Consider the following 13,953-nt stretch of genomic DNA (forward strand, 5'->3'; position numbering starts at 1 on the left):
CCATGAATCACAGCATGCCAGGCCTCCCTGTCCATCACTAACTCCTAGAGTTCACTCAGACTCACATCCATCGAGTCGGTGATGCCATCCAGCTATCTCATCCTCTGTCATCCCCTTCTCCTCCTGCCCATAGTAGCAGTTAAATCTTCATTAATTCAAGTTAATGTTTTTGGAATGATTACTTCATAAGTGATTTTGTGTACTTCATAGTACATCATTTGAGCAGGTACATATTATTTAGATGCACTTATTTTGAAGGCCCCTCTCCAAATCATGTCTGTATTCATCAGTGTATCCATATTCTACATTAAAAAATTAAACCATAACCATTTTTAAAGACTTTTAAATCAATTTCATAATTTTAAATTTAGTTCAGAATAAAATTTTCATTTTGTTACTGGAATTTTAAATTGATTATTTATGTAACTATATGAGATGGTTTTCAGTTGATTGGTTAATATCACCTTATTTTTGAAGATTCTTTTTTTCCTTTTTATTATGAAGAATTTTAACATATACAAAGATGGGCCAGCTCCCCATCCACTTCTCCCTTCTTGTATTATTAAATTTTTAAAAATGAGATAAAACTCACATACCAGAAAACTCACCCTTTTCAAATGTACAGTTCAGTGGTTTTTAATATATTCACAAAGTTGTGCAGCCAATACCAGTGATTTTTAATATATTAGAGTTATATAACAATCACAAATCTCTTTTTAGTTTATAGGTTTTTTCCCTGCATATCTCTCTTTTTTGCTTTCTTTAAAAAATTTTATGTATTTAATTTTTGGCTGCACTGGGTCTTTGCTGCTGTGTGAGAGCTACTCTCTAGTTGTGGTGCGAGGACAGGCTCTAGGTGCCGGGGCTTCAGCAGTTGCAGGGTGTGGGTTTGGTAGGGCAATTGGGCTTAGTTGCCCAGAGGCATGTGGAATCTTACAGAGTAGGGACTGAACCATGTCTGATGCATTGGAAGGCAGATTCTTAACCACAGAGTACCAGGGGAATCTCCAAATCTTTTTCCTTTGTAATTTTTGTTGAAGAAATTGCTTTTTTATCCTGTAGAATATTCATAGTCTAGATTTTGCTTTTTGCATCCCTATAGTATTTTTTTTAATGTTTCTCTGGCCTCCATATTTCTTATAAATTGGTAGTTAGATATAGATGTCTGATGGGATTCCAGTTCAATTTTTTTTCTACAAGAGTACAGTCATGTTTCCATTCTAGAGGCATATGTCTCAGCTTTTTGTGATAATGTAGTTGATGCTCAATGGCTTGATCTCTCAGTTCATAAAGAAGTTACAAAATGGTGATAGTCTTATCACTCATCATTTATTTCTTGCAATACTCCTATAAAAAGAAAATTTTCTTCTTCTGCTACTTGGTTACTCAGTGGTACAGATTCTTTATAAATATTAACATTTTGTTAATTTTAATATTTTAGAGCCATAGAGTTTTTCCCCTCAGATCTCAAACATTTTCATAAGTAGTGCTATCTAATGCTTCATGGGAAAAATTATCTGTCCACGGGGCCTGAAAATGACAAAAGGAGGCGGGGACAGTGAAACTCCAAACATGCACCAAGAGGATACACATCCTCAGATCCAGCAGATTTTCTTTTTTCTCCACATCAGGTAAGGTTCTCCTGTATGAAAAAAAAAAAAAAGAGTCACCTGATCTAAAAATCTTGAAAAGTTTTGTTTCTCTTGAGGAATTCATATGGTTTTCTCTTACCATTCATAAACATCAGTGAACAATCTATTTTCCTACTTTGCACTGTGCCCAGTTAAGTTCAAAGTCAAAATTTCCATTTAATTTTGGAACAGTAGAATTCCTGACCTCTGTATCTATATTTTTCTTTGATCTTCATCCTCTGTACCTGTTCCTGTCTTCCAGCTGGTTCGAATTTTCTACGAGCAAAAAGGAGTTTGAGCAAAAACATTTACAGTGCCGTCAGTCATCTACTAAAGAACCTTTTTCTTGGCACTCTAATTCTCTGCTGGATGTTATTTAAGAAATCTAACGTAATAAGCTTGAAATGGTTTCTCACTGGGATCTCAATTTGTATTTCTACAGTTATTGGTGAGCTCGAACATCTTCCCACATTTGTTAACCAGGTTTAAAATTGTTCGTTTGCGTGAGACGTGGCTTGTATTGAATTAGGGAGGAATTCGCCAGTGGACTGAAAGACAGGACAAATGAGATCTCATTCTTACATTTAAGCTTTGACTCTGCCTCTTTTCCCAGCGCGCCCCCCCTCCCCCCCTCCCCCCCCGTCCCGGTCGAAGAGAGCTCTTTGCAGAACACTGTATTGCCTCAAAATATGTGTATTTCGTCAGCGTCCTGTTTCTGGCTTCAGTGTCTATGGGGGAAGAGCTCCTGAGTCCTGAACACGCCTGGATTCCCGGCTATCGTCGGGACTCTTTCTGCAGGTGTGGCCTCTCTCACTCGGCCTTCGATTGGCCCGCCTGACCCCTCAGGAGTCACCGCGCCGCCGGTTTGCTTAGCGTGGTGGATTCGAGTGATGAGTGGCTGCTTCTGCCTTTCTCCAACCCCCCCCAACTTTTTTCTTTTTTTTAAGCCATAGCTATGGTTACCACGTCTCTCCCCGCCTCCCTCCACCTACCAAGAAGACGACTGGCCATTGGCTATCTGTCACCAAGTTACTCAGTCATTGGCTGCTGATGAGACTGGGCGCTCCCCCTTCCCCGGTCTCCCGGGTCTCTTGAGGAGCCCAGGAAGGAGGCTCCGCTAGTGCCGCCGGGCCACGGGCTGCCGTGACCAGGCTGCGGCAGTCGTTAGCCGGTCATGTCGGCCGCCCAGGGCTGGGACAGGAACCGCCGGAGGGGAGGAGGCGCAGCCGGCGGTGGCGGCGGAGGTAGCGGGGCCGGCGGGGGCAGTGGGGGCAACGGGGGTCGGGGGACTGGTCAGCTCAACCGCTTCGTGCAACTCTCCGGGCGGCCGCACCTGCCAGGTGAGTGGTGGGGCACGGTCCTGACAGCTCGCAGGCGGGGTGGGAAGGTGACTGCTCCCTTTTCTTTTCTCCCTGCCGTTCTTTTCCTTGGGAGGAGCAAAGGCAGGCCCCACGCACAGCAGAACGACGGGGGGCTTAGAGAAAAGGAAAGGTGTCTTTGAGGTCACGGAGGGAACAGGAGCACGGCGGAAAAAAAAAGTATTTTTGATCTATTGAAAGCTCTGTGCTGAAAGTTGTTGTGTTTTCTTTTCAAAGGAGAGGCCGTCGTCTCATTGACATTCCCAAATGTTTCGCTTACTCGGTTCCCAGTCTCGTCCTCTTCCGCAGTTTGATCTTGTAAAAGAAAGACATTGGCGCCTAGCTGTGGGAAATTATTTTTAAAGAAAGAAAGAGGGAAGAGCATTCCAAGGAATGATTTTTGTAAAAACCACCTCGAGTGTGTAAGATTTAGGCATTCTGAAGCAAGAAAGGAGAAGAAGGGGGTGGGAGGGAGGTGGGTAGGAAACAGAACCAAGAGAATTAGGGAAACTAGTTGAATTATTAATATTTTGGAATATAAATAGAATGGATAGCGTGTATGGATTTTAACGGGAAAAAATGAAAATCAAGAATATCGTTAGTGACAAAATTATGCTGTGGCTACCATATGAAATTCCATGGACAGAGGAACCTGGCAGGCTACAGTCCAGGGGGTCGTGAAAGAGTCGGACCCTACTTGGCGACTAAACACACACCCCCATATGAAAACAGCTTATTGAGAACTGGAAAATGTACCCAGTGTGAATATTTAACGTTTTTGTGTAAATTTACTATCCCTGTGTTCCGATGCCTTGAAAGACAAATCAAATCGATGTGTGTGTGCAGCAAATTTTAAAGAGCTACATTTGTAGGTGAATATTCAGTGTAGAGAATGAAGGTGTACTGCCTAGAATGTCAAATATTATGTTGGGCAAGCTTATTTTTACCATGAAGAGAACTATCAAGAATGTGTGTTAATCATTCACTATGTTTTTTTTGTGAATAAGATTGAAGTTGATTTTATCAGTGATTTTGTATTTGTTTAGCTGATGAGTTTTGAGAATGAGGGTGTTTACTACCATGCCTTGTACTAAGTAATAAAAAAAATTATTTGATTAATTTGAAGAGAAAGGGGATTTTGCATACTGAGTGCGACACTTGCTTATGGTTGTGATAAGGTTATTGATTTATGCTAGAAATGCACATTAATCCGTTTATATGCACCATTAAAATTAACTGTGAAGCTGTTTTAGTCAAATATATAATACACCAGGAGTTGGGTTTGAGATGATCATATCAGACTGGGTATTCTAAAACTGCTAAATATGTACTCTTTAACATCAAAAAGGAAAAAGAAATCTTTTTTTTAACCCCAAAGTAATAGCAAAAACTTTCATTTTTGTATATTGACAGGTTAGAAGATACCGAAGACTGTAACTAGTTTGTCCTCTATTACTGCAATCTTAAATCTTTGAGCTTAGATTAATTATACCATAGTCTTCATATTGGCATTCCCAGGCTCCAAGAAACTGGTTGGTGCACTTCCTCACTGCCACCACTTGATGGCAGTGGAAGCCTTGGTTTCTGAAAAGGGGCTTCAGTGTGGAGCTATTTCTGCATTCTCTTTGCACACAAGACCAGTAACAGCCATTTGTCCAGAGGTAAAGATAAACGTGTTTAAACTGTGAAAATTCATGCAATGGGGCCATCAGCTCTTTTTTCTGCTTTCTTTCCCCCTTGACTGGTGTTTCATTCTTTCTTCCCCAAGCAGAAAGCCTCAGTCTTCTCTTGACTCTCAAAAATTGGAAACATCTGATATTTCAATATATACTTTGAAATTCTTTCACACCAATTATTTTTTTTTCTCCCCAAGCATTTCATTTTAAGCCTTACCTCTCCCCTTGATTGAAAGGTTTTATTTTGAGATATTCAACAAGATATTAAGTGAAAGGGAGGGGTAGAAACATCTAGGCTTTTTTATGGCTGACCCTGGAGATTAAAAAATAATAGTAATAATACATCTTTGTAGGTAACTTTCCCCCACTTTTGATTTCTAATCCCATTTAACATTTTTCCTCCTGCTCTACCAAGATTTTCAGGTACCAGGCACTGAGCAACCCTTCTTACTTTTTCGCATATCTACCCTCTATCCAGGGAGCTCTGGTGGCTCAGAGGTAAAGAATCTGCCTGCCAATGCAGGAGATGAGGGTTCAATCCCTGGGTCAGGAAGATCCCCTGGAGGAGGAAATAGCAACCCACTCCAGTGTTCTTGCCTGAAAAATGCCATGAACAAAGGAGCTTGGCGGGCTCCAATTCCATAGGGTCAAAGAATCGTACTCGACTGAGCATGCACACAATACACCCTCCTCCATCCACCAATGAAACAAAAACAGAGCTATCCGGTCTTGGGGTTGTCTCTCTTTCACCGATAGCATCTTTATCCCTGCAGTTATGCAAGCCTGAAACTTGGGCGTCCTCCTTAACGGTTTCCTCTTCCTTGCATTTCTGGTGTAATCAGTCACCAAGTCCTATTTATTTTATTTGTGCCAGTCAATGCAGCCATCATCCCTGCCGTAGGTCTCCTACACTAGCTTTCTAAGCAGTGTTCCTGCTTATACTCTTGCCCTCCAGTTTGTACAACACACTAATCTTTTGCAAGCACAAGTCTGTTTTCATCTCAGCTTACAACCCCTTACTAGCTTTTCATTCCTCTTAAAATAAGGCAGAAATCCTCAACGTGGCCTAAAAGCCACTGAGTTGTCTGGCCCCTCTCTAGCTCTCCAGATAACCCTATATCATGTTGTCTTGTTCTTTGATCTTTTCCCACGATCTTTAGATTGTGCTCCCTTCTGCCACAGGACCATTGTACTTGCTATTCCGTCATCTAGCAACCCTCTTAATCCTCATTCTGTTCTCTCTCTCTCTTTTTAAACTTCTCTCCCGTTGGATCTCAGCTTGATCACACTGTTTTTCAGAAAAGTCATCTCTGACCTTTTATTTGTTTTCTCCATACACACTAGTAGCCCCATGTGGTTCCACTTGTATGTAATTCTTTGATATGCATGATTTGCTACTTTTTACATACATTTACACACACATACATCAAATGTATATGTGTATATACATGTATTCATATATAGACACACATATGTATTTTAAAACTCTAAATTAATACATTGGCATTATGTGTAAACAGTTAAATTCTTGTGAATGTGATTAATTAGTGTGGTTCAGTTCCGTATTGCCCCATTGACTCTGGACAAATGGATACAATCAGTTTCTTGAACATAAAGATAGTGGACTAGACTTTGCATCTGTGGTAGCGGCACAAATAATGTTTCGTGAAACCTTGTTTGAGCAGCTTCTCACCTTTTTTCTGTCTCCTAAATACAGTAGTGGTTATACATTTGCCCCATAGGCCAAGAAATTCATAGCTTCTTAGACCTGGGTTTCTCCCTACTCATAATCTTTCCATGTGTGCAGTAAAGAACAGGGACAGTGCTCTCGCAGTCATAGAGCTCAGGGGCATGGAGATCATGGGGACAGTGGAACCCACGTTATTATTGTGATTTAAGTGTGTAAATTTGAGTGAATGCCATGTGTTACCTAGGGAAACAGTTAAACAATGTTGCTAATATGGGGACTGGAAAACTGACAAAGAAAAAGGAGGAAAAACGTAACAATTGGTAAAGCTGGGTAAAAATAATACTGAAAATATTAACTGAGAATTTTTCTTGTGATATATGTTTATGAATAAGGCACAAATGGTAAAAGGCAAATTTTCCTTCTTCCTTTGACCAATAATTGGCTTCTTTCTCTTGAAGCAACTGATTTTGTATGTATCTTTTCTAGAAAAGTGTGTGAGTGTGTGTGTTGGAGGGAAGAAAAATGGTAGCATTTCTTTGTTTGGATGGGCATTTAAGATGTTTACAGTCTTACTAACACAAAGGATGATACCGTTAATATTTTTGTATGTATATAATTTTGCACATTAGTGAGTCTGTCTTTAGAATAAATTCCTAGAAGTACAATTGCTGGGTGAAAGGATATGTGCTATTTAAATTTTGATAGATATTGTCAATTGCCTTTCATAGAGGTTGTGCCAGATTGTGTTCATTGGTGTTGGAGTTCTGGCTTCCCGTAGCTTTGGTAACAGAGTGGGTTATTAAACTTTTTTTATGTTGCTAATTTAAAAAGGTATATTTTTCTTCATCTTTTCAATAGGTATAAAAACCATACAGCCGTATTTGTTTCCTTTATTTATAACATCTGCTTATATTTCCTATTTACCTGGTTATATTTTTTTCCTCTGTTGGAATGTTTAATATTGTTCGTAGGAGCTCTGTTTTACAGAAATTTGTTCCCTGTCTCAGTTATGTGTTGCAGATGCTTGTCACAGTTTCATTTAGCTTTTGACTTTGTTTACAATATATTTTTCAGCAGAAATTAAAATATTTGTGTAGTTTAATTATTAATCTTTTTTTGATTTTAGGTTTTTTGGATCATAAGAAAGGCCTTTCCTATTTCAATATTATTGATATTTCCAATTAAAAGTAAAATTCTTGTTTTTTTTTCTTGGTAACTTTATAATTTATTTTTAAGTTAAATGCACTTATTGGTGCAAAATTTAGTTAGGTAAAGTATTTAGGTAGGATTTAACTTCACTTTTCTTCTAGGTGGCTACCCAGTTATCACAGTATTGAAATATTATCTATAGGTGTGCTTAGTTTCTATATATAATTTGGTATTTTTACTAGACTTTTATTCTGTTTCATTGATCAGATTACCTATTTACACCTAATGACATCATTCTTTGATTATAATTCTTTCATTCTACTTCTTGGAGTTTTCCTGGATACTCTTTGTTTGTTCTGTATAACACTTAGTTTATTGAGCTCCCTCCCCACATCTTTTGGTATTTTTGTTGATCCTGCATTATATTTGAAGATTGAGTTAGAGATGACTAACTTCTTTTTGAGGTTCAGTCTCCCGTTCAGGAAGAGGGTGTACATTCATTTCTTGTTTTTCAAATTTGTTCTTGTATCCCTTGACAACAATTTAAAGTTTTTTTCATGGAGACCTTTTACATTTCTTTTGTATGTATTCCTGGTATTTTACCTTTTTTTGTTACTATTGTAAATGGGGCTTTTATTGCTGTTATACTTTTATCTTGCTCTTTGAACATGGTAATGCTATTAATTTCTGAGTATTAATTTTGTACTTGGCCACCTTTGGAATCCCAGTACTATCTGTTATGGTTCCCCAGTTGTTTTTCTAAGGTTTTGCAGTTAAATAATATCATTGGGCTTCCCAGGTGGCTCAGAGGTAAAGAATCCACCTGCCAATGCAGGAGACGCAGGTTAGATCTCTAGGTTGGGAAGATCCCCGGGAAGAAGAAATGGCAACCCACTCCAGTATTCTTGCCTGGAAAATTCCATGGGCAGAGGAACTTGGCGGGCTACCATCCACGGGGTCACACAGAGTCAGACATGACTGAGTGATTGCACACAATATTGTTAGTAAATAAAGATAACTTTATCTGCTCTTTTCCAGTTTTTATACTTCTTTCTTTCTTTTGGCAAATCAATTTGGTTAGTACTTTCCAAAAATATTAAACAGTAAAATAGTGGATTTTTGTCTTCCTGACTTAAATGCTAGTTTTTTCATGCTTTCCTATTAAGCCTGACTTTAGGTTAAAGTGTACATACTATGTTAAAGTAGTCAGCTCTTACCATTTTACAAAGATTTTTTAAAATATGGAAGTTAAAAGTTTAGCCTCTGTGGGAATTATGTGATTTTTCTCCTTTGTTTACTATTGTGGTGAGTTGTCCTAATAGATTTACTGTGACTGGACCATCCTTGCTTTCCTAAATCAATTCACTTTGTTATTGTGTATTATTTTATATGTGCTATTGGGTTCTATTTCCTAAACTTTATTTAGAAATTTTGCATCACTCCTCTTAAGCTAAATTGCTTTGTAGTTTTCTTTTATGTATTTTATCTTTATTGGATTATGCCACTTTCATAAAAATAATTTCAAACTTTTATTTTTCTATGCTTTTTTCTCCTCTCTGGTTAAATGGCCTTCGAGTTAAATGTTTGGTTGAATTGCCTGTGAGATTATTGGACCTTGAGTATTTTGGGAGGAGACTAGCTCTTTGACAGTTATCTCTTTACTTCTATGATAATTTGACTGCTTATCATTTATATCTTTGTGAGGAAGCTTTGCCAATTTGTATTATCCTACAAAACAATCTGAGTCACCCACTTTTTCAAAATTATTTGGGTAACATGAGCAAGGTACTCTTTTATGATTAAAAAAAAAAATTTCCTGTGTCTGTGACTACACTGTCATTTTACTCATTATCACTTCTTGTTTAGTATATGTGAGGCCTTGCCCTTTTGTTGTTTGCAACCAAGTCTTGGATTTTTAAAAAAATTAGTTCTATTATTTTCTCTTTTCTTACTTATATTTTTCTCTCACTGTTTTAAATCCTTCCTTTAGTTTTTGTTATGTTTATTTTGTGGCTGTTTTCCTGTCTTCTTCTGTGGAATCCTTAATGTTCTTTTCATTCTTGTGTTGTGTATGTTTGTGTGTGGGCTTAGTCATATCTGACTCTTTGTGACCCCATAGACTGTAGCCTGCCAGGATTCTCTGTCCACAGAGAATCCAGGATTTTCCAGGCAAGAATACTGGAGTGGGTTGCCATTTCCTTCCCCAGGGGAATCTCCCTGACCCAGGGATTGAACCTTCATCTCCTGCATTGGCAGGCAGATTCTTTACCGCTGCATCACCTGGGTGTTAAATTTTGAGTTTTCTTCTGAACAGTACTTGAGATGTGTCTTGTAAGTTATAGGTTTCTTGTGTTTACTTTCTGAATATTTTTGTAGTTCAATTTTTGATTTATTTTCTTTAGCACAAGAGTAGTTAATCCTCTTAAACGTTAACATATCCATTTATATGGCTTTAGTAGTGTTATTGAGATTTAATTCACATACTGTACAGTTCACTATTTAAAGTGTGCAATTCAGTGATTTTTAGTATACTCAGATTTGTGGAATTATTACCACAGTCAATTTTAGAACATTTTCATCCCCTCAAGAAGAAGCCCTATGTCCCTTAAGTCGTCCCTCCCTCATCTTCCTGCTCCTCTTCTCCCCCACTCACTAAGTAACCATAATCTACTTTCTTTCTCTGTATATTTCCCTGTTACGGACTTCTTCCTATGAGTGGAACCATAGTCTTTTTGACTGTCATCTTTCACTTTCCATACTGTTTTAAGTTTATTAATTTGATGCAGATATCAGCACTTCATTCCTTTTTCTGGCTAAATAATATTCCACTGTATGACTAGATCACATTTTGTTTATCCATTAATTGACATATAGATTGTTTTTCACTTTTTGGCTGTTGTAAATAAACATTTGTGTGTAGATCTCTGTGTGGACATATGTTTGCATTTCTCTTAGGTACATGCCTAAGTAGGATTTCCCTGGTGGTGCAGTGATAAAGGGAGAAGGCGATGGCACCCACTCCAGCACTCTCGCCTGGAAAATCCCATGGACGGAGGAGCCTGGTGGGCTGCAGTCCATGGGGTCTCGAAGAGGCGGACACGACTGAGTGGCTTCACTTTCACTTTTCACTTTCATGCATTGGAGAAGGAAATGGCAACCCACTCCAGTGTTCTTGCCTGGAGAATCCCAGGGACGTGGGAGCCTGGTGGGCTGCCGTCTCTGGGGTCGCACAGAGTTGGACATGACTGAAGCGACTTAGCAGCAGCAGCAGCAGTGGGTATGAAGTGGCATCTCATTGTACTTTTTGACTTGCATTTCCCTCAGGACTAATGATGTCAAGCATCTTTCCTTGTTTTTCCCTTTTCTCTCCTCCTTTCTAGTTTTTTTTCTTTTAAGGTATGATTGACATTGTTTATCTTGTCATATACTTGTTGGCTAATTGTATGTCTTTGGAGAAATGTCTGTTAGATCCTTTGCTCAGTTTTTAATTGGATTGTCTTTATTATTGAATGGTAAGAACTCCTTATACGTTTTAGCTCTCTCTACATTCCAACACCTCCCCCAGGTAGGCCTAACATAATCTCAAAGTTCCTTTATTTATTTATTTATTTTTACTTTACAATATTGTATTGGTTTTGCCATATATCAACATGAATCTGCCATGGGTGTACACGTGTTCCCTATCCTGAACCCCCCTCCCACCTCCCTCCCCATACCATCCCTTTGGGTCATCCCCGTGCACCAGCCCCGAGGATCCTGTATCATGTGTCGAACCTGGACTGACAGTTTGTTTCACATATATTATACATGTTTCAATGCCATTCTCCCAAATCATCCCACCCTTGCCCTCTCCCACAGAGTCCAAAAGACTGTTCTATACATTGTGTCTCTTTTGCTGTCTTGCATACAGTGTTATCCTTACCATCTTTCTAATTTCCATGTATATGCATTAGTATCCTGTATTGGTGTTTTTCTTTCTGGCTTACTTCCCTCTGATAATAGGCTCCAGTTTCATCCACTTCATTAGAACTGATTCAAATGTATTCTTTTTAATGGCTGAGTAATACTCCATTGTGTATATGTACCACAGCCTCTCTCTACATTTTATATTTTATGTATTTCAAGTCCTTTGTCAGATATATGATCTGCAAATATTTTCCCTGTTCTGTGGTTATCTTATCAGTTTCTTAATTGTGCTCTTTGACGCATAAAAGTTTTAAATTTTGGTGAAGACCTGTTTATCTTACTGTTGTTATTTATTTATTTGCTTTTGCTTTTGTTGTCATGTCTAAGAATCTTTTACCAAATCCAGGGTCGTGAAGACCTGTGTTTTTTCTAAGAATTTTATAGTTTTGCTCTAACATTAATGCATGTGGTAAAGGTTATCTTAATTGACTGTCCTGTTGAAAAGACTGTGCTTTCCGCCATTGAATAGTCTTGGCATTCTTGTTGAAAACCAGTCAACCTTAAACATGTATAGGCTTATTTATGGACTTTTAATTCTATTCCATTAATCTATGTGTCTGTCCGTGTGCCAGTGCCATAGTGCCTCAATTACTGCTGCTTTGGACCTAGTTTTGAAATCAGAAAATGTGAGTTCTCCTGCTTTTCTTTTTTTCAGGTTTGTTTTGGCTATTTTGGGTCCCTGCAATTCCATATAAATTTGAGAATCAACTTGTCAATTTGTAGGAAGAACTCAGCTGGGGTTCTCATAGGGATTGCCATCTGCACATCAGTTTGAAGATGTCATCATCTTTTAATGTTGTATTCTAATCCCTGAACATGGGATATTTTCCCGTTTATTTGGATCTTCTTTAATTCTTTCAACAATGTGTTGTGGTTTCCAGAGTTTGTTTATATTGATGCCTCACTTGCCTTTCTCAAGCAAGGAAGTGCAGTCCGGTGCTTCACTGTACTTTGAGCAGTGTCTGTGCTCCTCTGTATTAGTTACAGGGAAGAGTTCATTTCTGCATTGGTTTCATTTTTGTTCCTTCCATTTCTTTTCTGTTCTCTGCCTGCTGATATTTTGTCTCTGTTATCTTGTCTTCTTCAAGTTAGAATTACTTGTCTTTTCTGCCCCAAGGCAGCATTAATTTTGGTAAAGCTTATTGTCTTCTATTTCCTACCACCACTGTAAAAGGAATACAAGCTCTCATAGTGGCATTATTATAAAAGCCAGTATATGGAAACAGCTTAAGTGTCCATCAACAGATTAATAAATAAAGAAGATGTGTATATATACAATGGAATACTATTCAGTCATAAAAAAGAATGAGGTTTGGCTATTTGCAGTGACATGGGTAGACTTGGAAGGCACTTTGCTAGGTGAAATCAGTCAGACAAAGACAAATACTGTATGATATTGCTTACATGCAGAATCTAAAAACACAACAATCTAGTGAATAGAGCAAAAAAAAAAGAAGCAAGCTCACAGACATAGAGAACAAGCTGGTAGTTACCCGTGGGGTGAAGGAGTAGGGAGGGGCAACACAGGGATAGGAGACTAAGAGGCACAAAATATTAGGTAGAAAATAAGCTGCCAGGATATATTATACAACCTATGGAATATAACAAACTATAAATGAAATATAATCTTTAAAATTGTAGATCACTATATTATACATCTGTAAAATACAAAATACTGTATATCAGCTATACTTCAATTTTTAAAAAAGGAATACAGCTCATTATTAAAATTTGGAAAATATTAAAAACTTGAAGCAAGGAGAAAATCATCTATAGTAATTCCATTTGATACTTGTGTCCGCATTTTGATATTTTGCTTTTTTAGTTCTTTATCAGTGAATTGTGTTTTATTTAATATTGTGTAAATCATTACATACTACTAGTGGCAACTTGGGATTCTGTTAAACCTGTTCTGTATTTAAATGTTTTCTCTTATTTTACCAAGTAGACTCTGTTTCTCCTCAATTTATCATACGAATAACTATTTAGATTTTTTTCTAGCTGATGTACTATTTTACTTCTTTTCTTCACAGCCAAGGTTTTGGAAGAAAAGACTCAATTGTTTCTTTTTTTCCTCTTCAGTCTATTGCATGTCTCACTTCTGCCCCCATCGTTCTACTCAAGTCTTCTTGCTAAGGTAATAATTTATTAACCGCCAAATTCATTAGCTATCTCTTAGTCTTCATCCTACCCAGTTGCTCTAGATTTTGATTTTGACTAGCCCCTTTACTAAAGCCTGGGAATATATAACTAGACACAGTCTGTATTCCTAAAGAGCTCTTAGTTACCTTTTTATCGCTTGAATTTCTCATTAGTTTTTCTTTATCTAGTGCTTAATATTGATATCCAAGAGTATATCTGTTTGTTTCCCTCCTCATTCTTATATTTTCCCCTGGGTGATATCATTAATATCCTGACAACATATAAATCTATCTCTAGACCAGAGCTCTTTTCCTGGCCTGTTTGCCAGTGGCTACTAGACA

At 37.9% G+C, this 13,953-nt stretch overlaps 1 protein-coding gene across 2 annotated transcripts in view; it reads left to right on the forward strand.

Annotated features, from left to right (window-relative positions):
* Positions 1 to 2,502: 2,502 nt before the first annotated feature.
* KLHDC10 (kelch domain containing 10) overlaps positions 2,503 to 13,953 on the forward strand; it is a 61,571-nt gene continuing 50,120 nt past the window's right edge. Inside the window, exon 1 of one of the 2 annotated variants that reach the window (XM_069586956.1) lies at positions 2,503 to 2,971. In XM_069586956.1, coding sequence (XP_069443057.1) covers positions 2,806 to 2,971 — 166 coding nt within the window. In that variant the 5' untranslated portion in view covers positions 2,503 to 2,805. The remainder of the gene's footprint in view (positions 2,972 to 13,953) is intronic. The other variant, XM_069586955.1, reaches the window with a different exon arrangement.

This window comes from Ovis canadensis, chromosome 4 (genome assembly GCF_042477335.2).
Source record: "Ovis canadensis isolate MfBH-ARS-UI-01 breed Bighorn chromosome 4, ARS-UI_OviCan_v2, whole genome shotgun sequence".
NCBI classification, from domain to species: domain Eukaryota; kingdom Metazoa; phylum Chordata; class Mammalia; order Artiodactyla; family Bovidae; genus Ovis; species Ovis canadensis.